Source organism: Arvicola amphibius, chromosome 10 (assembly GCF_903992535.2).
Source record: "Arvicola amphibius chromosome 10, mArvAmp1.2, whole genome shotgun sequence".
Lineage (NCBI taxonomy): Eukaryota > Metazoa > Chordata > Mammalia > Rodentia > Cricetidae > Arvicola > Arvicola amphibius.
The window spans coordinates 38,459,962-38,484,234 of NC_052056.1; the positions used below are offsets into that span (position 1 = coordinate 38,459,962).

Below are 24,273 nucleotides of genomic sequence, written 5' to 3' on the forward strand. Positions count from 1 at the left end.
GCGCCCGACCGTGAATGAATGAATGGATTTGCAGAAAGAAGGGGGGAAAGGGGTTCGCTTTCTCGGGATGCGACTGACCCGCTGACTACGACAGCCACAAACCAACAAGAAGACCCAGAGCGCCCTTGGGCGGCTGCCCACTGCCAACCAGGCTCCCTCGGAACCAGCGCTGCGGCCACGGCCCGCCCACCGGAGAGAGTTAGGAAGTACTGGCTGGCTGGAAAACCGGAAGCGCTGGTGCCCCCCCCCCCCCCGCGCATGCGTACCCGCCCCGGCTCGCACTTCCTACACCCGGTCATCCAGTGAGGAGGCGGGGCCACGCACCCGACACAGCCGGGTCCTCGCCTGCCGGGCGCCTCACCCCGCCGCGCATGCGTTCTGGGCTGGCCCGGCCGCTTCGAGGCGGGGCGTCGGGACAGGGTTTTGGGGTTTTTTTTTTCCTCTGCTCCCGCCCCTGCTCTTCCCACCTGCCACGTACGGGAGCGCGGCTCTCGCTAGGCTTGTTGGGTGTGTGCGATTGGCCAGGCCCGCGCAGCTCTCAGCTCGGCGAGGCTCAGGTGGAGGGCGGCCGGGCGAGCGGGGTCCGAAGCCTCCCTGCAACACTGAGGAGCCCGCGGCGGCCACACAGCGGCCGGGTCGGCGGAGACAGCGGCCTCGACAAGCGGGTACGGCCGCTCCCCGAAGAGGCCGGGGGACCCGGGAGGGCTGGTGGGCTTCTGGAACCTCCCAGCGCCCGGAGGGTGGGGCCGGGGACCGTGGGAAGAGGCTGGGAGTGGGGCCGGGGGAGGCCGGCGGTGGCCGGCGAGCGGCCCTGCGCGGGGGAGGGGCGGCTGGGAGGGGGAGGGGAGGACACCCGGCCTGGCGTGGCCTGGCCTGGCGGGCGTTTGGGCCCCTTGATAACCCGTTCCTGGTCCCCCGGGCCCGCAGAGTTACCCGATTAGAGGAAAGGGGGTTGCAGAGGCCTGGGGCGTTTTTTGCTTCCCCCTCCAGAGCGGCTTGGAAGGTGGAGAGTTGAGTGAGTCGTTCAAGGCAGAGAAAAGGGGCTTGTGGAGGCCCGGGGCATTTGGTACCTAACCCCAAAAGTGGTTTGGATGGCGGGGCGTGGACCCCAAGGTAATGCCTAGACCGCTGTCACAAAAAGGAACCCGGGTCAGCCCTACACTGTCATGCTTAGTGTCCCCTTGAGGCCTTACCCAGTTTTACGGATGACAGTTCCTAACTTTTGTAAGTTTTGTTGCTGGGCACTGTAGGAAGAATCGTGGGTGCCTGATCTCAAAGATGATACAGATTTAGCCATTTCTCTGCTTTTTCACGTGAAGAAAGTACAACGTGGACAACTTGAGCTAGGATAGCTACCGGTGAAAATGGTTACCATTCTTGCCATAGGCAAGATTTTGAGTCCTCTAGGCAGTTTTAGAATAATCAAGACTGTTTATTTTTCCTTAAAACTGCTTTCCTTTGAGGGTGTGTTCCATAGAAGCTTCTGAAGTCTACGAAGGCGTTACCCTGGTGATAAGCAAGAGGAGCCTGGGGCTTGACTGTTCTATACTCCTAGTGTAGGGGCAGGCTTTATGTCCTTGGGCACTTCAGTTTATCCCAGTAATCAGAAAATTTACTGCACGGAGGGGCACGTTAGTGTTTGAGTCACTTCTGGACTTCAGAAGTAGTAAGATGGCAACAAGATAGATTTTAAAAAAGTCATCCGGGTCTCGGCAGCAGTTCTAGGAACGAATTCGTGTTCATTTCTTATTAGTGAAAAGCAATACCGCAGTTGACACTGGATGTGTGGAGGGGGTTTTCTCTTGGGACAGGAAATAACTGTTTGTGTATTTACCTGAGATCGCTACACCAGTGGGGGACAGCTTTCCCAAAGACTGCAGGGAGTTTACAGTCAGTAGGGCACACTAGAACTGAGTCGGGCCATCATGGCAGATGTTAAGGATATTCAGTGTTAGATTTTAGGTTCCTGGGAGCTGTGCTTCCAGCTCCATCAGAGGACATGTTACCAAGTGTATTTGTGCTGGGACTTATGAGGTGCCCCCTTTGGCCTAAAGAAGGTGGCCAAAACATCTGGAACTGACTGAATGTTCCAGCTTTCTTCTCCAAGTGCCTTTGCTCATTGGCCCTACTGTGTAGGAAACAAAGATCCTTAAGTAGCATTTGTATGTCAGGTACTATTTTAGATGCTTCTGGGAATATATAATAGCGTTTTACTGAAGCTGAGCTCCGGTCTTTTATAGAAATTGCTGGTTTATTTGGCTTGTAGATAGAAGGCAGTAAATGCAGGTTTATTGAAAGATCTTTCTTTCTGGGCTGTCAGTGAAAGCATGGGGTACTTACCATCTTGTTAAAGTTAGCTATGTTAAAGTTAACTATACCTGGGCTATAGTAGATGTACTGTAAATACTTCTTAAAGGCAGAGAACCAATTTGGCCAACAAGCGAAGAGTTAAACATCTATAGAGGTTTCAGGTCATTACAGTCCTTATGAGAACTCTACTGTGAGACTGTAAAAAGCTGTGTGTGCTCTTTGTGTTAAGATAGGCATGGCATCCAGATTGTGGATGCAGTTCACTCTGTTCTACCTTGACCTTGTAGTGTGGTGTTGTGAATACTGCCCCATTTCATTAAAGAGTTACTAGTAAAAATGTAATCTTCCCACACGATGGTGAAGGGGTTTATTCACTTAAGGAATGGTTAGGTGAAAAACTGGAGTATTTATGTGAGGAATATTGGGAGATTTATATTTAATAGTCATGACATAAGTTAGGATTGATTAAAAACTTCCCAAGTTGAACAGTTTGGTGATTTGGTGAGTGAGGACTTTTCTACATTAAAGAGGCAGGGCAAAAAAAAATTGCAAGAGAAGTATGATGTTGGAGATTCAGTAAGTTGTAGAGAAGGAAACAGAAAGCTGCGAGTAGTGAAAGTTCAAGATTGAAATCAAAATGGCCAGCAGGAGGTTTAGGACAGCTCAATGGCTCTCAGTGGTCATTGACTTGGAACAGATGAAAGAGCTGATGGGAAGAATGTTATGTGTGGATAGATAAGCATGCTCAGGGGTTGCTGCGCCTTGAGAAAAAGAGATATTAACCCATTACATGATCCTAAATATGCACTCTTACAGTAGTGATTTGAATTATTAAAGAGGGTCTTAGTGTTTAGAATTTAAGTTTATAAAGACAAAAGACATACTGAATACCTGAAGTTAGGTAGTAAGAGGAAAATAAAACCCAAGAAAGGAAAATTCTCTAGCAAACTAGTATTAAGTAGCTAATACTGTCACTTTTTAAGTTTTTTCAATTATGTGGTACCAGGTATTTATTGAACCCAAAGCCTTACGTGTGCTAGGCAGGCACTTGGCCAGTGATCTATATCCCTTTTTCTTTCTTTTGAGACAATCACCAGTAGCTTGGACTGATCTTGAACTTGCTTTGTAGTTGAGGTGGCCTTGAGATCCTGATCTTGCCCACCCTGCACTTAGTTTTCTTTCTTCTCTTTAAAATAAAGAATGTATGGCTGGGGAGATGTCTCAGCTGTTAGGAGCATGTACAACTCTTGCAGAGGACCTGAGTTCAGTTTCCAGTACACATACCAGGGAGCTCACAACCACCAGGTTCCCCATATTCTGACTTTCTGGAGCATCTGCACACAATTAAAAATAAAACAAATCTTTAAAAAAAAAAAAAGGAAGGCCTGCAGTCTAATGATACACACCCACTCTGATTGGTGAGAATGTGGGTTGGCAGGTTAATGGAGTTGTGTAGCTTGATTGTGGATAGTTTTGTTAGAAAGCTCAGGAGAATATTACTCATTTGTCCTTTCTCATTGAGTTTCCAAAATAGGAAATTAGAAAAAGTACTCTTGAGATCCTATTTAGAAAAAAATAGGAGATTGTAATTCCATGTTCATACATTCCTCCTCTCCTAGGTTAGAGTTACAAGTTGACAATTTTGTGGCCATTGTCTGTCTAAATAACTATTGTGTACAAGGCCTCTTGTAGACTATAGGAAGGTAGCAGACAAAATAGTAACTTTTATATAATAAAAAATGTTTCATAGTGTTTAGTGCAGTGAGGAAAATAAAACAGGTGAGAAGATGATGAGGAGGCATTTTTTTTTAGATTGTTAGGTGAAAACTGCAACAGGTGACATGGAACTAGCAATCTGGTTCAGTGAGGGGTGTGAAAGAGTTCAGGGCGAAGGGCACAGTAAGCACAAAGCCTTGAGTTGGGAAGGGAGTCTTAAACACTGGTGCAGCAGATGTACATAAGAAAAAGAAGTCGGAAATGTGGCTAAATACTAGGCCAGAGGCTGGGGGATGCCAAGTTTTCCTTTTTCTGTGGGAATTCATTGGAAGGTGCCAAGTAGAATGGCATTAGATTTTTTTACAGAACAAATTTATTTGTTGAAAATACAGTGAATGTGGATGGAGGTAAGTAAGCAGACTGTTGGAGGCATTCTAAAATAAGTCAGAAAGATGTTGAATTGGATTATGTTAATGATAGTGAAGATACTGAATTGGTTGTATTCCCAAAACATTTTAAAGGTGGTGGTAGCAACCAGCTTTGCTGCCACTTTAAATGTAAGTTGTGAGATAAAGGAAGCCGCAAGGCCTTTTTTATGTTGTGTTACTAGAAGAAAGGAGTTGCCACTAACAGATGTAAAAGCTTTAGGAGAGGTAGCTTGGGGTAGAAAATAAGGAATTTATTTTTAGATAGATGGTATTGGTATTGTTTGTTAAGTAGTTGAGTATATGAGTAGAATAATACTATACATAATAATAGAAATTACATTAGTAATAAAATACTTCCAGACTGTTTAGAAACATACACACCCTCCTCCTGCAAAACAGGGTTTCTCTGTGTGACAGCTCTGGCTGTCCTGGAACTAGCTTTGTAGACCAGGGTGGCCTCCAACTCTCAGATACCTTCCTGCCTCTGCCTCCCGCTAGTTCCACTACTGCCAGGCTGTTATGCACTTTCTTAAGGGGTAACATTCTAATGCTTTGTACTTTTAACTTGTTTCATTGTTTAATCATCAAAACTATTTCTTCAGTTTTTTTCCTAGAGTTGTGTGTATATAGAGCATCCTGGAGTCCACCATGAACGGACAGTTGGACCTAAGTGGGAAACTAATTATCAAAGCTCAGCTTGGAGAAGATATCCGCCGAATTCCCATTCATAATGAAGATATTACTTATGATGAGTTAGTGCTAATGATGCAGCGAGTATTCAGAGGAAAACTTCTGAGTAATGATGAAGTTACAATAAAGTATAAGGATGAAGGTAAGAACATATTTAAGGCTAGATTTAGGTCTAAGTATTATAGTTCTGTTAAATTCTTTTACCCATTTTTTTTCAGTGGACTATTCACCATGAGTGACCACTTTGATTTACTGTTTGCATAGTTTATACAATTCCTTTGTTCATTAAAAATGTAATTTATTATTGGAAGGGATTATCTGACATATTCACATGACATTTTTACAAATATTTTCTTTCACTTCCTTCTCAGATTTCCACATGTATATTCAAAGTTGAAAGGATTCTCACACTGTATTGGACGGGAAAGGATTTCTTTTTTGTTTTGTTTTGTTTTTTGAGAGGATTTCTTTACTAACTAAATATGGGAAAGCTGGCTTAAACAGAGACAGTTGTATCTCTTTATTCTTTTTCTTTTCTTTCGGCAAGGTCTTAACTATGTAGTCCAAGACTGACACGGCCTCGGCTTCCTACACCTGTCTAGATGAGTTTCTTGGTTGCAGGAGTTCTCAGTGTGCATTAGTGCATTATGCTGATGTGCACTGTCAGTTTGTCGTGTGCAGTGCTCTTAGACTCAGTTGACCGCGGCTGCTTTTTTTACAGAGATTAATTTTGCCAGACTATTTAACTATTTAATCAGGCTTCTTTGTTAGCATTACTATGGAAATTTTCTTATTAGATAGTTACCAGTGTCAGTTGTACCTGTTACCATTATCTTTAGTCTGTTTCATCTTGGGCTTAGCATTTAGCATTGCTGCGTGTACTGTCCCTGCTGAAACAGCATCGCCCTTTAGTACCTCTAACACTGCTTTTCCAGATTGTCTTTTTATCAGTCACAACTGCATTTCTATGAGGACTGGCTCTAAGTCATGATGGTTATTGTTTTAGAAACCTATGTTCTCAGTGCTTCAACATTCAAGAAATCAAGGAGTGTTATCTCACATCCTGTGGCTTACCCTGAGCATTACCCTCCAGCATGCAGATAACAGAGTAGGAAGAGATTTTACTTGCTAGAGTTTGAGATGATGTCCATTTGTATACAAAGTGTGGATCAGAACCGGGTCACATGGCTTTGCTGGGCTACAAATGGAAATTATTCTTCTCTTGGCACCTATTTTGTGCAACTACATACTATAAATCAACTGGTGTCAGCTACGCTGGTCATGTGTAAATTCTCCTTGATGTATGATCCGAGAGTACCCAAACCAATGTTTGAGAATCACTTTTGGCCTTTCTACTTTCTTGAGCAATTGCCTCTGTTTATAAATATATAGTTTCACCTCTATACCATTCAGATACATTTCTTCGTTGAGTGAATTCCTTCTCTTTCTTGAATTTATAGCTCAATTTGTTTTTTAAATTGTTTCTTTTTTTTTTTTTACTGGCCTGTGGACCAAATCTGGGACTTCTAGGCAAGCTTTACCAGTGACCCTCGCCAATACCATACACAACTCAGTATTTTAATAATCATTTTAACCTTACTCTTGCCTCACACTTAGCACGTTGTAAATTGACCTTACAATTGGCTGGCTTTCTCTCGTCTCCCTCTCATGTCGGCGAAAAGTCAGAAAACCGTGGAGGATGAGATAATAAATATGTAGCTTTGCATATCATAGAACACCTCTGTCATACAACCGTCATTTTTGACAACTTAAAAAATGTAAAAGACATTCATAGTTCATTATCCTGTAAAAATAGGAGTGGTAGTGTCGGGTTGTAGTTTCTGGTTCCCACTTTGGGATATCTTCCTTATTGAAATCTGTCCCCCATATACAGTTACCACATTTATTTGCCTTCCTCTATCCTTCCTTTTTTTTTTTTTGTGATGTTTTAAGAAATCATTTAATTTGCTCATATTGTTTCGTAGTCCATATTGGCCACTACATAAGATATCAACGTAGATAGCATTCCAACAGAAATACTCATTCTGTTACTGCTATAAAAAAAAAAAAAAAAAGACTAAGACTGGGTATTGAAAGTTTCGCTCTTTTTGCATCTATCTGTAGAATTTTCTGTAAGATGTATTTATGAGCAAAATCCCTGAGAGTTAAGTACTATACGTATATATTTATATATGTACAGGATCTGCTTATAAAGATCTAAAAAGAGTTACAAAGTACCTAGTTTATGCCTGGATTTTGGCATATTTGTTCTAAATAAATATGCCTAACAAGTTTTAAAATTGGTATAGTAGAGTGCTTCAGGACAGAATTCATCACCAGTATTTTGAAGACACCCTTGATTGACTCTTGCAGCTGGCTCCCCACCTCATTTCATCCTTCCCTTAACTTTGTGAATGCTTTTGGAAATTTGAGTTGATAGAGTAGTATCTAGGATACTGTTTGTATCCTAGATGATCTCACTTTTCAGCATGCTTTATATATATTTACATAGGAACTTTTCTGTAGAAAGTCATCTTCAGTATGGTCAGTGATCTAGAAGATTTCACTCTGGTTTACTGAAGTGGTCCCTGTCAACCATTTTGCAGCTCTCTGTGACTGATTTATATAATCCCCCTTGATTTGTGGTAGTGTATTTTATTAAAAGTAAGGATTTGATTTGAACCTTAAGAATCCTTGTTTTCATATTTGGTAAATCTATTTAAGTGTTTTAGAATGGAAAGATTTTTTTTTTCAGTCTAATCTAGTAATTTGTAATATTGTTATACCTCTTAAGCAAAGAAATGATATGTTCGATTCATTTTCCGAGGCAGAGTTTCTCTGTGTAGACCAGGCTATCCTCAACTAAGAGATTTGCCTGACTCTGTCTCCCTAGTCCCTAGTGATGGGATTAAAGGTGTATACCGCCACACCCTGCTTAACTTTTTCTACATTTTCTCATATTATATGATAAATATTTATAGAATTTGTAGGCAAAGTTGATTTAGTATTTTTTCAAAAAAATCTTTCTTACATGATACTTGATTCTTATGAGAGATTCTAATTGTGCTCTGTAGTTTCCGGGTTTTTTGTATGATCTAGTTTACTACTGTTGCAAATCTGAATTTATTTTTCTTTTTAATTTCAGATGGAGATCTTATAACAATTTTTGATAGTTCTGACCTTTCCTTTGCAATTCAGTGTAGTAGAATACTGAAACTGACATTGTTTGGTGAGTGGCAAACTTTATAATGAATTTATTTCCTGATATATTTTTATTTGCTTTGGCTTTTTACTTTTAATGATTCATATTTGCATTCTTGGGAGACATTGAATTACTTGAAACTATGTATTAAAAGTGGTAAAAGTTTAATTCAGGCAAAACAAGATTATTTTGTTTTTGAAATAAGATGTAACGTAGAGATTTCTAAGGGTCTGGATAGATGACTCAGCAGTTAAGGGAGCTTGCTGCTCTTTCAGAAGACCTGATGTCTATTCCTAGCATTTGTGTTGGGCAGCTCAGTCACCTGTAATTCCAGCTCTGGGGATCCGACACCCTCTTTTGGTCTGCATGGGTAACATACCAGGAGGCATACAGATAGCATACAGACACACATACATAAAATAAATATAGGTGAAATTTGGGGGCAGAGGGAAGCAGACAAACAGAGAGAGGCTGAGAGAGAGAGACAGAATGGGAGATACTTGAATTTTAAAACCTTTAACTTGGAGTATTCTTGGTAGCCGTGGTGAAGTTTTTACTTTGCATTATATAAGAGCTACCATTTCATGTCTTTGTGGCAGTGTAGGTCCAGGATTCTAGATCTTTCAGTAGGCTCTACTTTCAAAAAAAGAATATTGTAGAAAACAACTCTTGCCTTGATACGGGAAAGATCAAGGATACACTGGAGTGTTGGCGTTGGCGGTTTGAGAGTAGCCCATTAAGAATTTATTACCATGGTCCTTAGGTGGACTTTGTTTAAATCTAATGTATCTGTGTAGTTTTGAGTCTTTAGAACCTGCATATTACCCAAAAAAAGAAAAAGCACAAGAAAAGCAAAATTTTTTGAATATCAACCCGTCATAGATGACCAGAGTGTACTGGTGATCCGATCTGTAAGATACACAATGCAGTCCATGTAAGCCAGAAGCAGTGGACACGCCTCGGAGCAAGATGGAAACTTCAGTCAGTAGAATGGATGTGTGTCAAAAGTTAAGAACTTAAAAGAAGGATAACTGTACAAGAAAAGGAAACTATGAAAAAATAATTTAGTTTTAAAAGCATAGCTTGATAATTTTTTATGAAAATGAAAAATAAAATTGAAAAAATGAAGTGTACATACATAATAACCTTACAGACTTAGAGAATGGGAGATGATGAGAATGAAACATACACTTTATATTAAGAATTTAAAGGGTCAAATGGAGTATAAATATATTAAAACATAGCTAAAGAAATTTTCAAGATTATATAAAATAAATGAAGCTTTTGATTCAGGAGACATATTAAGCCTTGAGGAAGAAAAAATAAAAATCCTAACTAGATGTGTTATTTAGTAATTAAATCTGGTAATAGAAATCACATGTTTCCTATGATTAAGAAAAAAAACTATAGTCTGCTAAACTCCAGCAAAAAGTAGAAGTGAAAATATTTTCAAAGAGATTGCTAAACCAGTAGATACTTGTTAGAATTTTTAATGTTGTCTTCAGCAAGTGGGTGAAATACACAGATCAAATATTGATCTTCAAAAAAAATAGATCTAGAAATAGGAAAACAAGTAGGGCAGAAATAATGATCAATAATTTTATGTAAAGAAAGGTATGATAGGAATAAAAAATTTTGAAGACTGGTTTGGAAAGAAATTTATTGTTAACTTTAGAATGTTTTACTGAAGTATGTATATATTTTAAGAATGATTATTGAAAGTTTTGAAATTCTTCGTAAATGGGACAAAGGTAATAAAGTGAGCATGCTAGAAGGTGAGGAGGAGAAAGGAGGATACAGAGAAATAAATAATACAAAATATGTATAAACCGACCAATATACCAGTTAGAAGCAGTGTCTGGGGGCTGCAGAGATGGCTCAGTGGGTAAAGTGCTTTCCCTAGAAACACAGGGACCCCAATTTGGAACCCCAGCACCCACAAAAAAGTCAGATGTAGTGGTATGTTCCTGTAACCCCAGCATTAAGTGGGTAGAGAAAGGCAGCTTAGGGACTCTGAAGCCAGCAAGCATAACCCAAAGTGTGAACCCCAATTTCAGTAAGAGACCCTGTTCCAAAACTACAACTAAGAGTAAGTGGTAGATGACAGCATAATCAAACTCTGGCTTCCATGCACACATACACAAAAGTAGTTTCTTATAGGAGCTGGAAATAAAAAATTTAAAAATATAATTAACTAAATGTCTATCTTATATGAAGTTGACAGTTAAGAGGTTAAAAAGTGTGTCTATGCGCAAGCACATGCGTGTATTCACGCATGCTCATACATACTAGACAAAACAGTTCTTAAAAGAATATACTATGTAGAAACTTTATTAACAATCATTCATATATATACATACATGCATATGCATATATATATATATATGGTTTTATTGAGCTATACATTTTTCTCTGTTCCCCTCCCTTCCTCTCTTCTCCTCTTCAGCCCTCTCCCACAGTCCCCATGCTCCAAATTTACTCAGGAGATCTTGTCTTTTTCTGCTTCCCATATAGATTACATCCATGCGTGTCTCTCTCAGGGACCTCATTGTTGTCTAGATTCTCTGGGATTGTGAATTGTAGATAGATTTTCTTTGCTTTATGTCTAAAAGTCACTTATGAGTGAGTACATATGATAGTTATCTCTCTGGGTCTGGGTTACCTCACTCAATATAATATTTTTTAGATCCACCCATTTGCCTGCAAATATCAAGATGTCATTATTTTTTTCTGCTGTGTAGTACTCTATTGTGTAAATGTACTACATTTTCCTTATCTATTGTTTGGTTGAGGAGCATTTAGGTTGTTTCCAGGTACTGGCTATGACAAACAATGTTGCTATGAACATAGCTGAGCACATGTCCTTGTGGTATGATTGAGCATCCTTTGGGTATATACCCAAAAGTGGTATTGCTGGGTCTTGAGGAAAGTTGTTTTCTAATTTCCTGAGAAATTGCCATATTGATATCCAAAGCAGCTGTACAAGTTTGCACTCCCACCAGCAATGGAGGAGTGTTCCCTTTACCCCACATCCTCTCCAGCATAAGTTATCAATCAGAAAACTTGGGAGTCTGGGGCAGGGGAATTATCCTTGAGCCTCAGGGAAACCTGCGCTACAGAGAATCAGCAGAATCAGTATGGGAGAACTCTCAGAAAGTGATAGTTCAAATAGGATCAAATTTGGTTGTAGACAAAATCTGAAAACATCTGGTAAGAGGCTGGATCTTGAACATCTAGAAATGAGGAAGCAATACAATTAAATTTGTGTTTTCCAAGTTGTGACACTATTTTGAGAGAATGGGTAATTAAATGCAATAATGTTGCCTTTAAAAAAATCATGATGATTATTAATTAACTTGTGGCTCTGCCTAGTACCTGTATACGCAGAGGGTTTGAGAGATTATGTTGATTCATAAGCTCTGCATAATTTGTTAATGGATTACTGTTGTTTTTGAGACAATGTCTCTGTAGGTAGGCTTGATTGGCCTGAGATTCCTGTGTTAACCATGCTGGTCTTGAACTCAAAGATTCCTTCTGTCACTCCCTCCAAGTGTTAGGGTTAAACAAATGCATCACCATACCTAACTTACGTTTGAGTGCAACTGTTTGTTTCTTAAGTCATATATAGGCAAGCTGAATAACATTTGTTAGTCATATTTTGTCCTAATACTTATGTATAGAGTAGTGTGTTTTTTATTTCAAGAATATAACGTATTACAAAATATAATTTGGAAGTTACAGGTAGATCCCAGGGCCTTGCTGGCCAGCCAGTCTTGCCAGCTGGTGAGGAGTGGTTTGTTTAATGAGAGACCTATCTCCAGAAGTCAGGTTAAAAAGCCATAGAGGAAAATACTCAGCACCAACCTCTGGCCTCCATGGGAACACTCACCAGCATGCATACTCTACATATACAGACAAGTTAGAATAAATAAAGGAAAGTAGAACTGCTTCTCGTTTCTGCTACTTGTTTTTCTTTAGTGTGTGTTATTTTAATGGCATATGTATTCTAATTTTATCTCCTAAATTTAAGCAAATTAATGATTCTGTTTTAGTTAATGGCCAGCCAAGACCCCTTGAATCAAGTCAGGTGAAATACCTTCGTCGAGAACTGATAGAACTTCGAAATAAAGTGAATCGCTTGTTGGATTGCTTAGAGCCACCTGGAGAACCAGGCCCTTCTACCAGTATTCCTGAAAACGGTAAACTCTATTTTATTCTTGCTCTTGCTTCTGTACATTGCAGCATCCCACAACTGTTAGGATTACTGCGAAGCTGCGTTATACTACTTGGATTGGATCATAGAGCTATGGGAGGATGTTGGTGGAATTTTCTTGTGCCAGCAGCCATTCTCAAATAACCACTCAGTCTTAATATTAATTATTAATGCTTGGCCAATGAGTCAGGCTTGTTGCTAGCTAACTCTTACACTTAAATTAACCTGTACTTCATATCTACTCACTGCCATGTGGCTTGGTACTTTTTCTCAGTACAGCACGCTCATCTTCTCCCTGCGTCTTCTGACCATTCTCTGACTTTGCCTTTCTTCCTCCCAGCATCCCTAGTTTGGTTGTCCCACCTATTTTTGTTGTTGTTGTTGTTGAGAGGTGTTTTATTCTTTAGGCTTTTTGGGATGCCCATCGCCAAGCTCCCAAATAAATCAACACATGAAGATTTATTCTTATGAATGTCCAACTTTAGCGTGGCTTGTTTCTTGTCAGCTTTTCTTAAATTATCCCGACTACCTTTTGCCTCTGGGCTTTTTCCTTTTTTTCAATTCTGTATATCTTACTTTTCTTCTTATTCTGTGACTGGCTGGGTGACTGTGTGACTGGCCCCTGATGTCCTCCTCCCCTGATCTCTTGTTACTTGCTTCTTTTCTTCCTCGTTTCTCCTTCTGTTTATACTCTCTACCTGCCAGCTCTGCCTATCCTTGCGCCTGCCTTGGTATTGGCCATCAGTTCTTTATTAGACCATCAGGTGTTTTAGACAGGCAAAGAATCACAGCTGTGTAGTGTTAAACAAATGCAGCATAAACAAAAGCAACACACCTTAAAATAATATTCCCCAACAATGTTTCCTGCCTGGCTACTGGCCAGTCAGTACTTTATTAGCCAATGAGAGTAATACATGTTCACAGTGTACAGAATTATTCCACAGCAGGAGGACAGGGTCTGGAACCCCATTTTTACAGCACTCTCTAGGGCTGGGGAAGTCACTTGGTGGCAGAGCACTTGCCTGACATGTGCAGTGCTCCGGGTTTAGTCCCCAGTGTTGAATAAGAATGAGTACGCACAGGTGGATGGCACAGTGGGGGCATCCGTCAGTAGTGCTGCTGAGATGACTCCTTTACAGCTTGTCTCAAACCCGCGTTCATGCAATGATTGTTGGTAGTGTGATAACTAATGAATCTTGGGAATCGAAATGATTTTATTATGATTTTTATGTAGTAAAACCTAAGTTTCAGGTACAAAATAATTTTAGATTAGTACTTTAAAATAGTAATTAGAGTTTATTTTAAATATAATTTTGAAAAATATGCAAAGGAAAACTTTTACTGATGGCATGTACTATGTATAAATAGTAAAGATAATTTAAGGCTTATTGAAATATTTGGAGCTGATATAGTTTATGCACCAAAATGTATTTTAAAATATGGCTTGAGGGCTGGAGAGATGGCTCAGAGGTTAAGAGCACTGACTCTTCTTCCAGAGCATCCACATGATGGCTCACAACCATCTGTAATGAGATCTGGTGCCCTCTTCTGGCCTGAAGGCATACTTGCAGAAAGAATACTATATACACAATAAATATATCTTTAAAAAAAAAAAGTAAAACATTGTATAGTTCTGTATTCACAAATTCTCACTCTAATATTCCTGACAGTATTTATACACATGTAATTTTATGTCTTTTTGAGTGTATATGAGATAAACTTGCTTACTCCTTTATTCTTACAGATGCTGTGGATGGCAGGGAAGAGAAGCCTGCTGCTTCTGATTCTTCTGGGAAACAGTCTACTCAGGTTATGGCAGCAAGTATGTCAGCTTTTGATCCTCTGAAAAACCAAGATGAAATCAACAAAAATGTCATGTCAGCATTTGGATTAACAGATGACCAGGTTTCAGGTAGGTCAATTCCTTTTCCTATGTATCCTTATCTCCCTTTCGTGGATACGGTGAAATATTATGTCTTAAGGGTTCAGCCAGTTATATTTTTAAGCATATTTAAGTTCCTAGAAAATGGAGAAATATATGATTTCAGCACCCCCTAAGAGATTTCTTTCTCTCTTTCCAGTCTGTAGCACTCTCTTTTAGCTAAATTTTATTAACAGTATTTTCAGATACTTTAAAAAAAAAACTCAGTTTTTTAATAGGACTTAAGTTGCATTTGATAGGTTTTGCTGTCTCCTGAAATTAGGAAATTAAAATTAAACAGATTTCTGGCTAATTTCTTTATGCAAATAAGTTTTTAAAGCAGTACTAATATTGTGATTTATTTTTTCCTCTTAGTTTCTGATTATCATTTCGTCAATATTTCTGTTTTTCTTTGGGGATCTTTCTCACACATTTATTGTTAGAGCACTTCATGTTTTTATTGGCTGCTCTCCTGTTTTATAAAATATGTCAGATTTTCTTGTTTCTGTCTATCTTGCAGTTTTTAGTTGTAAAGCGGGCATTTTCATTAGTGTATCTTTTTGTGCTTTTCTGATGTTTTTATTGTCTTTCTTGAGAACTTTGTGATTGCCCTTCCAGACTTAAACTACTGGGGGACGGTAACTTTTTTTTTTTAAGTCTTACTTTTCTTTCTGTGCCCACTTGGAGTTACCTCCATTCCTGAAACAGATGAGTGGCTAAAGATTTGAACAGAGTTTATAATTAATTATTTTGTTGCAAGTAAATTACCTCTTCAGTGACAGGGAGTTTCACCTTCATTTTCAGTTCCTTGTCCAACCATGAAGTTGTTAACATGATGGTTTTCTGCCATTGAAGCTACAGAGGTCAAGTCTTGAAATTCTTAATTCACTGTGTTTCTCCTGGGGTAAACTCTTTTCTGGTTTCTGTGAGATTTGATTGACTAGTAGTTATTTTAAATAACTTTTCTTTGGCTTTATTCAAGTTTTTGCTACCTGGCACAGGGTTTACCTGACTATTTACTTTGCCATTTTTAGCAGTTGGAGATGGAGAATTTATTTGGTCTGTTCATTTTAATTTTCTTGGAAACTTTTGTAAGATTATTCATTGAAGATAATTGTGTTAGATTTTAAGGAGAAAGTTGAATGTGTTACCTGTTCTTGGCAAAAGATAAACAAATGGTACATCGGGAAAACATGTAGAGGATTGAAATAAGAACTACAGTGCCAGCTACTTCACATGTTAGAAAGTGCTATGTAAAAGCCAGCCTTAGAACGTGAAATGAATGTCGTAGATCAGACCAGAATATCATGATTGTGATTTCTATTATATAAAGACCGTTTTCATGTGGATTTGTACACTTTGTTGTCTTCACATGGACAGCAACCAGAGTACTTTTTTAATTCTTCATGTGTGATATGGTTAGGGAGGAAACAGCTGCCACGGTAATGTAGAATTGAAGAGAATGACGTGTTAGAGAAATAGCATGAATGACAGTCAGAAGCCACATACAAAAGAGAAAAGAAGAGCCAAGCACTGAGTCTTTTTAGGATTAATAGCATAATATCTTCTAAGGGAAATTGTGTGTGTGTATGTGTATGCGCACACATACACAAGTAAAGTGGTGGTAAACCAGTCAGTCATACATTTTAACCTGGTAATCAGCTTTCCATTAGTACATGACTGTTGGGGGGAAACTGTTGGCTGAGGTTTCTGTCCTGCCCGGTTCCCTTAGTCTTTAAGTCCCAAAGAAATCACACAGAGGTCTACATTAATTATAAACTGATTGTCCTAGTATCTCAGGCTTCTTATTAACTCTGTATTAGCCCATAATTCTTGTCTGTGTTAGCCACGTGGCTTGGTACCTTTTTTGGCGAGGCAGTCACATCTTGCTATCTTGCTTCCTCTACGGCTGGGTCACAACTGCAGACCGAGATTTCCTCTTCCCAGATTCTCCTTTTCTCCTTGTCCTGCCTTTACTTCCTGCCTGGTCTCCCTGCCTATACTTCCTGCCCGGTTACTGGCCAATCAGCGTTTTTTAAAAAATAATACAGTGACAGGATAAGAGACCGCTGTCCCACACCAGCAAATCATATCCTAAAATGGTGGTATATTAGCTTTGTCTTGAGTGACAAAATACCTGAGAAAATAACTTGGGGCAGTGGTTCTCAACCTGTGGGTTGCAACCCCTTTTGGGGTTGCATAGCAGAAACCCTGTATATCAGATATTTATATTACAATTCTTAATAGTAGCAAAATTGCATTTATGAAGTAGCAACAAAATAACTTTATGGTTGGAGGTCACCACAACATGAGGAACTATTTTAAAGGGTCACAGCATTAGGAAGGTTGAAAACCACTGACTTAGGGGAAAGGAATATATTTTGGTTTGTTTTGTCCCAGAAATCCCAGTTCATGATCCATTGGCTCCATTAGCCTGCTCCTGAAACAAGGCAAAGCACCACGGGGGCTGAGTGTGTATAAGATAAGGCTGTTTACTTTATGGTGATCAGGAAACAAATGAACATGTAAAGGGGGGCTAGAGACAGATAGATTCTTAAAATACCTGTTCTCAAGAACCCCCTCCCTTTTTACCTTCTAATAGCCCACCCAACTGTCAGTTTATCATTTGGGGTAAACCAGGTATGAGATCCAAGCAACTTTTGTTTCAGACACTTCTCAAAAGTTCATCAGCCTTAGTACTTGGTCTTTGGTGACTTTTTGGATTTAAACCATTATAAATTCTGAGGGCATAACACTAGAGCAGTTAGAGACTGCTTTCAGGAAATAATAGTGAGGATTTAAATCAAGGTTTAAGGTGGTAATTGCTTTTTAGAAGACTTTACTATAAGCTCTCTTTAACTCATAACCCCTTCAAGTGGCCTTGAAGTCAGAATTAGTGTGTGTTTTACATAATTAAAAGGCTGTGACACTGAGAGATTCAGTAACCTGCCCAAACCAGCAGTCACTATTAGTTCTGGCAGTGCAACTTAAGTAATTGAACTCCAAAAACTCTTAAGTCACTCCTCTGTATTGCTAAAATGACTTAAAGGAGTACACCATCTGTAGTTATCTTCAGAATAAAATGCTCTTTGACTGTCATAGTATTAAGGCTGTACAGAGAATCTAGTTTTTCTGTATTTGCTTCTGTGTTCCTTATTCTAGCAGAATTTGATTGACAACATGTGTCAGTAGAGTCCTAGACATTGTGGAAGCAGAAAAGAACCAGAGCATGGCCAAAGTTCTTAAAGTCTTCAGGAAACTGGAGCCTGTATAGAAAAACAAAGTAGAAATCAGTGTGGCTCATAATAAAAGCCATAGAGAAATTGACTAGGGAATAAAGTATAAGACCATAGGCTTGTTAGAGTTGTAACTGGATTTTAAAGAATGTCATTTAAGTATGTGACTGTTGTAATTAATCATAAAGAGTGGAGGAATAGGAATAAGTAGATGCCAAAACATTAGATATCTTATGAAACTATGGGGTGGGTTATTTTAAGTAAAAGAGGAACATGTGAGAAGTAAATGTTTGGATTCCTGAATATAAACAGGATGATTGCATTGACTTCAGAGACAGCAGAGACCTGCTTAAGAAAGAAGCACTGTTTTTGGTTGACTGTAGATAGGAGTTTTTGATTTTGACATGGGTGGTTAGGACTCAGGAATTTGGAATTTCACACATAGAGAATGATTTCCTATTTTGACTTTGGATCCTAAAGACTGGAACAAAGTGAAAAATATAGAGCACATTAATTTAGTGTATTCTTGGTGATGTTATTGTTGTGTAGTGATTTTTGTTTTTAATGTTATTAACCTGTACTTTTAGCTGTGCTTATTAGCGAAAGGCCTTGGACAGGATAATTAACTGACTTTTCATGACCATCCAGGGCCACCCAGTGCTCCAGCAGAAGACCGCTCTGGGACTCCTGACAGTATTGCTTCTTCCTCCTCAGCAGCGCACCCACCAGCAGTTCAGCCACAGCAGCCTCCATATACAGGAGCTCAGACACAAGCAGGTCAGATTGAAGGTAAAATAGCCTTCAGAGCCCGTGTGTGGGAAGGGACATGTTCAGATGTATTTATTGAGGTATTATTGGTAATGGCAATCCATATACATAGGTAATCTCATTGTCTATAGAAATGTAAAATAGTTTTCTTCACTAACATGGTGTGATTTGGTGCCATAGAACCAAATAATATATTGGATATGGTTCTGACTATTGAAAACTAGAAAAAAAGGATGAAAATGTTTAAGGTAATATAAACACAGAGTGAAAGATGGTGGGGTGAAATGACTATTATACTCTGCCTTCCAAAAACTGTATATTTTCTGTCACTTAGAAAGATTTTAAATAGAGATGATGAGGCATAATTTTAGTTTAAATTAATTTAATTTTAGGTTGCTTATTTGGTTAGCAGTGCATTTTAGGTTAATTTTCTTTCTCTCCAAGTTATGTGTCTTCAATAAGTAACTTAATCTCCGGGTTGTGATTTTTTTTTTCTTTTCACCGATCCAAAAAAAAAAAAAACTGTAAAAATTGGACTAAACTAATAGTTTCAAAATAGCTTATTAATCATGAAATTGAAAACCTACTATTTAAATGGGCTGATTGGTATGTTTGAAAGCTCTCAGATCAGCAAATGAGGAGCCTCACTGAAAAACACAGAATTCTGCAGAACATACCCTACTGAGAAATGTGTCATTGGATAACTTTGGCCTTGTGTAAACACCATGGAGTAGTGGTTCTCAACCTTCCTAATGCTTTGACCCTTTAATACAGTTCCTCATGTTTTAGTGACCTCCAGTGATAAAATTATTTTGTTGCTACTTCATAACTGTAATTTTGTTACTATTATGAATTGTAATGTAAATATCCATGTTTTCCCACTGTCTTTGGGGGTTGCAACCCACAGGTTGAGAAACACTGCCTTAGAGCATCTTTATGCAAACTAAGGTGGCTCCAACATCACTAGATGATACAGTATAGTATATTACACAGTGAATGACCATGTTGAAAATAATTTAAGAAAATAAAAGAACAGTGTTACTCAAAAGTCAGTGCTTTTCTTCCTCTGTATAATTTGATAGATGCTAAAAATTAAATGACTTGTAATGAGAAAAGTGCTATGAATCTTCAGATAGGTATTGCTAACATAAGGATATGTGAAACTATATAACAATGTATTGGTTTCTTTTTTCTCTTTACTTACCTGATAGCATATAGTTTTAAAAATGTGTTTTCTGGAGTTTATGATGTGGTAGTCACTAGAGTAACATCAGAAAAAACCTTGCTACCAGCTAACATTCTTAGCAGTTTACCTACTGCAGAATAAGCAGTCACTTTTCTTAAATTACTCATTCTTGTCTTCATAGACGTTTAAAGTATAACGTATATATTGTATATTATTACTCAGTGTGCTTACGTATTATAATTGGGAGGAAATGTAAAGGTGCCCTACAAATATTTCTCTTCCAAGTTAAATCTTCGTTTTCTGTCTGTATTTTCTTTTATAGGTCAGATGTACCAACAGTACCAGCAGCAGGCTGGCTACGGGGCACAGCAGCCTCAGGCTCCTCCTCAGCAGTACGGTATTCAGTATTCAGGTGAGCAGGTGCTAAAGGGAGTTAATTTGCAGCTTTTGATCTGTTTCTCTATTCACTAAATTTTAAGTTATCCCTTATTAGTACTTGATTTATAATACTTACATTGTCATAATAGGTGATAAGTACTTATTAGGGGAAGCAGTACTTATTTACATTTAAATTGTTGTGTTTTATCAAATCAGCATTTTATTTTTTTCAGTGAGCAAATATGACATAATATAGGTGATTCTGCAATAATCAGTAATATAAAAATGTTTTACTAACAATAATCTAATTTCTTAGGGAACTTCAAATTAAGAGAAAATTAAGATTTTCTTTATTACTCAATAATTCTAGGGTACTCTTAAGTATTTGTGGATATATCAACAGTATAACAACACATGTAGAAGCAAAATGTCATTTTTTTTAGTGTTGTCCTTTTAAATTAAAAATAAAGTCTGTGGCACAAATTATATAATGTATAGAAATAATAGGCTGCCAGAACTGAAGAAATAGTGTCATCATCTGATGGAGGAGATCCCTTCATCCCTCTTTGTGCTTCAGGACTTAACCAGAGTCCTACTCCTTTTGACTTTAATCTTGCTTGGAGGTGGGACTTGGGCTTTGTTATCTTAAAAGCATCACAGGTCATTGTATAGCCAGGATGAGGACCACTGATCTTGTCCTCCTCACTCAAGACATGCAGATACTGATTGAGGGAGCTGGAACAGAACCTTGTTCTCTTGACTTAGACCATTTTATATTCTCCAATGTAGAGCAGAGTAACCAATATTTTAGGGATGATTGTAGCTGTTTGCTTTATTGATTTAAAAATACCTATATCTTCCAGTTTGTGATAGTGTTCACCTGATGTTATTAATTTTGGGGAGTTTTGGGGGTGCAGCAGTGGAGACAAGCAGATGTAATAGAGAAGTGTTGCTGTGTTGTGGTTGACTCAGTAGACCGCTGCTGCAATGGCCGTGTTAGCACTTACTGCTGTTCCTCTCCTGAGCAATAAAGAAGACTCCAGGGGCTTCCCGATTCAATTTAAAGAAAAAGCTTAGGTTCCAGTTCCAGAATGAAAAGACAGTTGTTTTGTTGTTTCCCCTTCAAATGGGTTAGTCATTTTCAGTATAAAAGTCTTCCCCCAAATTTTACAGTAAAAAGCTACACTTGAAAATTTTTATGGACGCTGGCAAGTTGGCTCGAGGTTGGGAGCACTCACCGTCTTCCAGAATAACAGAGCTTGCTTTCTGGCATCCACGGTGATGGCAGCTTATGACCACCGAAATCACAGCAAGGCCTGTGCCCTCTCCTAGCCTCTGGGTGGGTCATACACACACAATTCTAAAAGCTTTGCATAGAAGAAAGGAGAAGTTACATGATATTTAAGAGCCTACCATAAATTATTTTAATTCAGTATTCAGGTGTTACCACGAGTAAAATGTTTTAGAAACTTGATTCCTAAGCTTTCTCTTAGAAGTTTTAGTCAGAGTCTTCCCTGAGTTAAATTTAGTACTTTTCAAATTTCCTGTTACTTCTGATCCACTAGTCCTATTCCCTTGACTTTGAGAACTATGGAAGTAACCAGCTAATTTCTCTGCATGGAGACTTGTTAGTGCTGGTGGTAGTGACACTGACCAATCTCTGACACTTTTGGTTTGCCAGTTTTCCCTCTGACCTTTTCCAGTTTTGTTCATGGACTATATCATAAAGGTTTCTTTCATAAGTAAATTTTGAGCCCAGGTTCAAGGTGAGTTCAGAATATACTCAAATTCATTCAATCCTTTTTTTTCTTAAATGCAGGGTTGTACATATGTTAATAATTGTCTTATGTATCTGGTATTTAATGCTGACAGGATTCCAGTCAATGGAGAGGTTTCATTGCAAGTAGCTGCAGGTGTGTTTCATGGTAGAGAATAAAAGTTTTTCAGTGAAGCAGATTTTATTTTTAATTATATCCTAGTAAATAATGAATATAGATGTTGATTTTGTGGGGCAATGTGGTATGTTTCTTTGTTTGTTATGCCATACTAAGTCAAAATTTGAGTTGTAAAGGCAAAGTATCAGACGCCAAAATAAAAGATTTTAAGAACTGTAAAAATGGTACTTAGTAATTATTCTTAAGTTATTCATAGGTATTATAGTGATTACACTTCAAAACACTTCATTTATTTGGTGTATTTGTAGCATTGTTTCATTTCTAAAGCCCCTGTCTCTAATGTTTTCATGTAGTACTGTTAACTAGGACTTCCCTCCAGCCCTGATTAGTTAGAAACTTTGCTTTTATGATTTTTGTCTTCCTAGAAAGCATAATTCTTTCACTTATTATTTGAGAATCTATTTTAAGAATTATGTGCAAATGGGAATTTGCTTAAGGGTTATTTAGTTTCAAAGCAACTGTAAAAGACGTGTACAGTAACTTGAATTTTAGAATATAGGATTAAAAATTAACTGGAAAATTTATATAACTACTTGGCCTTGATATTTTGTGCTGGACTCACTACGTAAATGCTTGTGAATACATTTATTAAATTTTTAATCATTTTTGGTCCATAGCAGTAAGACTAATTCTCTGGAAAACTTTCACCTAAAGAACCAAGACATACATGTTACTTATTTTGCTTTTTCAGCTAGTTACAGCCAGCAGACTGGACCCCAACAACCTCAGCAGTTCCAGGGATATAGCCAACAACCAACTTCCCAGGCACCGGCTCCTGCCTTTTCTGGTCAACCACAACAACTGCCTGCTCAACCACAACAGTACCAGGCGAGCACTTATCCTCCACAAACTTATACTACCCAAACATCTCAATCTGCTAATTATACTGTGCCCCCTGGTGCTCAGCCTGGAATGGCTCCAAGCCAACCTGGTGCTTACCAACCCAGACCAGGTTTTTCGCCATCTCCTGCAGGTACCATGACCCCTCCTTCTAGTGGGCCTAACCCTTACTCACGTAACCGTCCTCCTTTTGGTCAGGGCTATACCCAACCTGGACCCGGTTATCGATAAGGAGGTTCAGCTACACTATTGATGGCTAATTGCCTCCCAAAAAACTACAATACTATTTTGTTTCAATTTGTACTGTATTGAAGTTCAAAAATTTAAAAAAAAAAACAGAGCAATTTTTATGATATCATTGTTGCTGTTAACTGAAAATATAATTTGCTGGAATACAAACACAAAAAGACCAAAATGAACATTGTTTCCTCCCCTGCTTAAAATTGTAGCAGCTTCCTAGTTATTTTGGAACACTATTGCGTGTAAAATGATTGGCTTTCTAGTTCCCAGAGGATATTAAAAAGCTAGGCTAAAGTTTAGCCATCACACTTGGTTATTTACTATTAACATGATGTACTAAAAGTAGAGCCCTTTGAGAAGACTAGACATTATGTATAAATGTAACATTGATAGGCTAATAAAGGTGATTGAATCCAATAATGGTCTTGTAATTTAATTATTTCAGACATAAGGAAACTAGTCATCTTATTGGTATATGGTCTTCAAATAAAATTTGTGAAATTTATTTCCATTCAGGGAAAAATGTATATGGCATATTAGATTGATTTAGAATGTAAGCACAATAGGGGTTTGGTAGCTCTTAATTTTCTGATTTACCTTATGCAGATAAAGGTATATTTACATATTGGCAAACTATTCAGAACATTTTAAAAATCACTTTTTAAAAACCTACATCTTTTTATTGCAGAATTTATATTTGCTTGGAAAGTACAAAATGTAGCATTGATAAAACTGAAGCATATTGAAAGATACACATAGAGAAAAGTCTTTTCAGGGCATGTAATAATATTCTTGCTCCCTCCCAAAAATATGTACCCCCCTTTTCAGGAAAATGAGTGAGTTTCGTTACAAGTTGAGTAAACAGTGTCACAAAACAACCTCTGATACATTCATTCATGGCCTTACTGTATAAATATATAATATATCCTCTAAAACAATAGCTTCTCACATGCATTGTCTTTCCATGCTGACTGCACACTCAGTCTCTTTATACAGCTTGAATAGGACCACAGAGCCGCTCAAAAGATTGTTAAAAGGAAGAGTTTGAGAAAGTATTTTTAGATGTAATATTATGGGTACAGAATAAAAAAGAATTAAAATTTATCATGTAACATGTCAGATTATCAGCTGTTTGGTTGAGATAAAATTACATAGATTTTTTCAGTAATTTGCTGGTAGGTTATGGAGAG

General features: G+C 38.2%; 1 protein-coding gene across 2 annotated transcripts; it reads left to right on the forward strand.

The window, feature by feature from the left end:
- Positions 1 to 446: 446 nt before the first annotated feature.
- On the forward strand, positions 447 to 23,500 carry Tfg (trafficking from ER to golgi regulator). 2 transcript variants are annotated; one of them, XM_038345838.1, is made up of 8 exons: positions 447 to 665; positions 5,057 to 5,286; positions 8,290 to 8,373; positions 12,399 to 12,545; positions 14,304 to 14,471; positions 18,365 to 18,505; positions 19,993 to 20,082; positions 22,695 to 23,500. In XM_038345838.1, exons 2-8 carry the CDS (start codon positions 5,103 to 5,105, stop codon positions 23,072 to 23,074), a joined length of 1,194 nt encoding a protein of 397 aa, XP_038201766.1. In that variant the 5' UTR covers positions 447 to 665; positions 5,057 to 5,102; the 3' UTR covers positions 23,075 to 23,500. The 2 variants fall into 2 exon arrangements, with proteins under 2 accessions (XP_038201766.1, XP_038201767.1); XM_038345839.1 differs by having other exon boundaries at positions 18,365 to 18,493.
- The last annotated feature ends 773 nt before the right edge of the window (positions 23,501 to 24,273 follow it).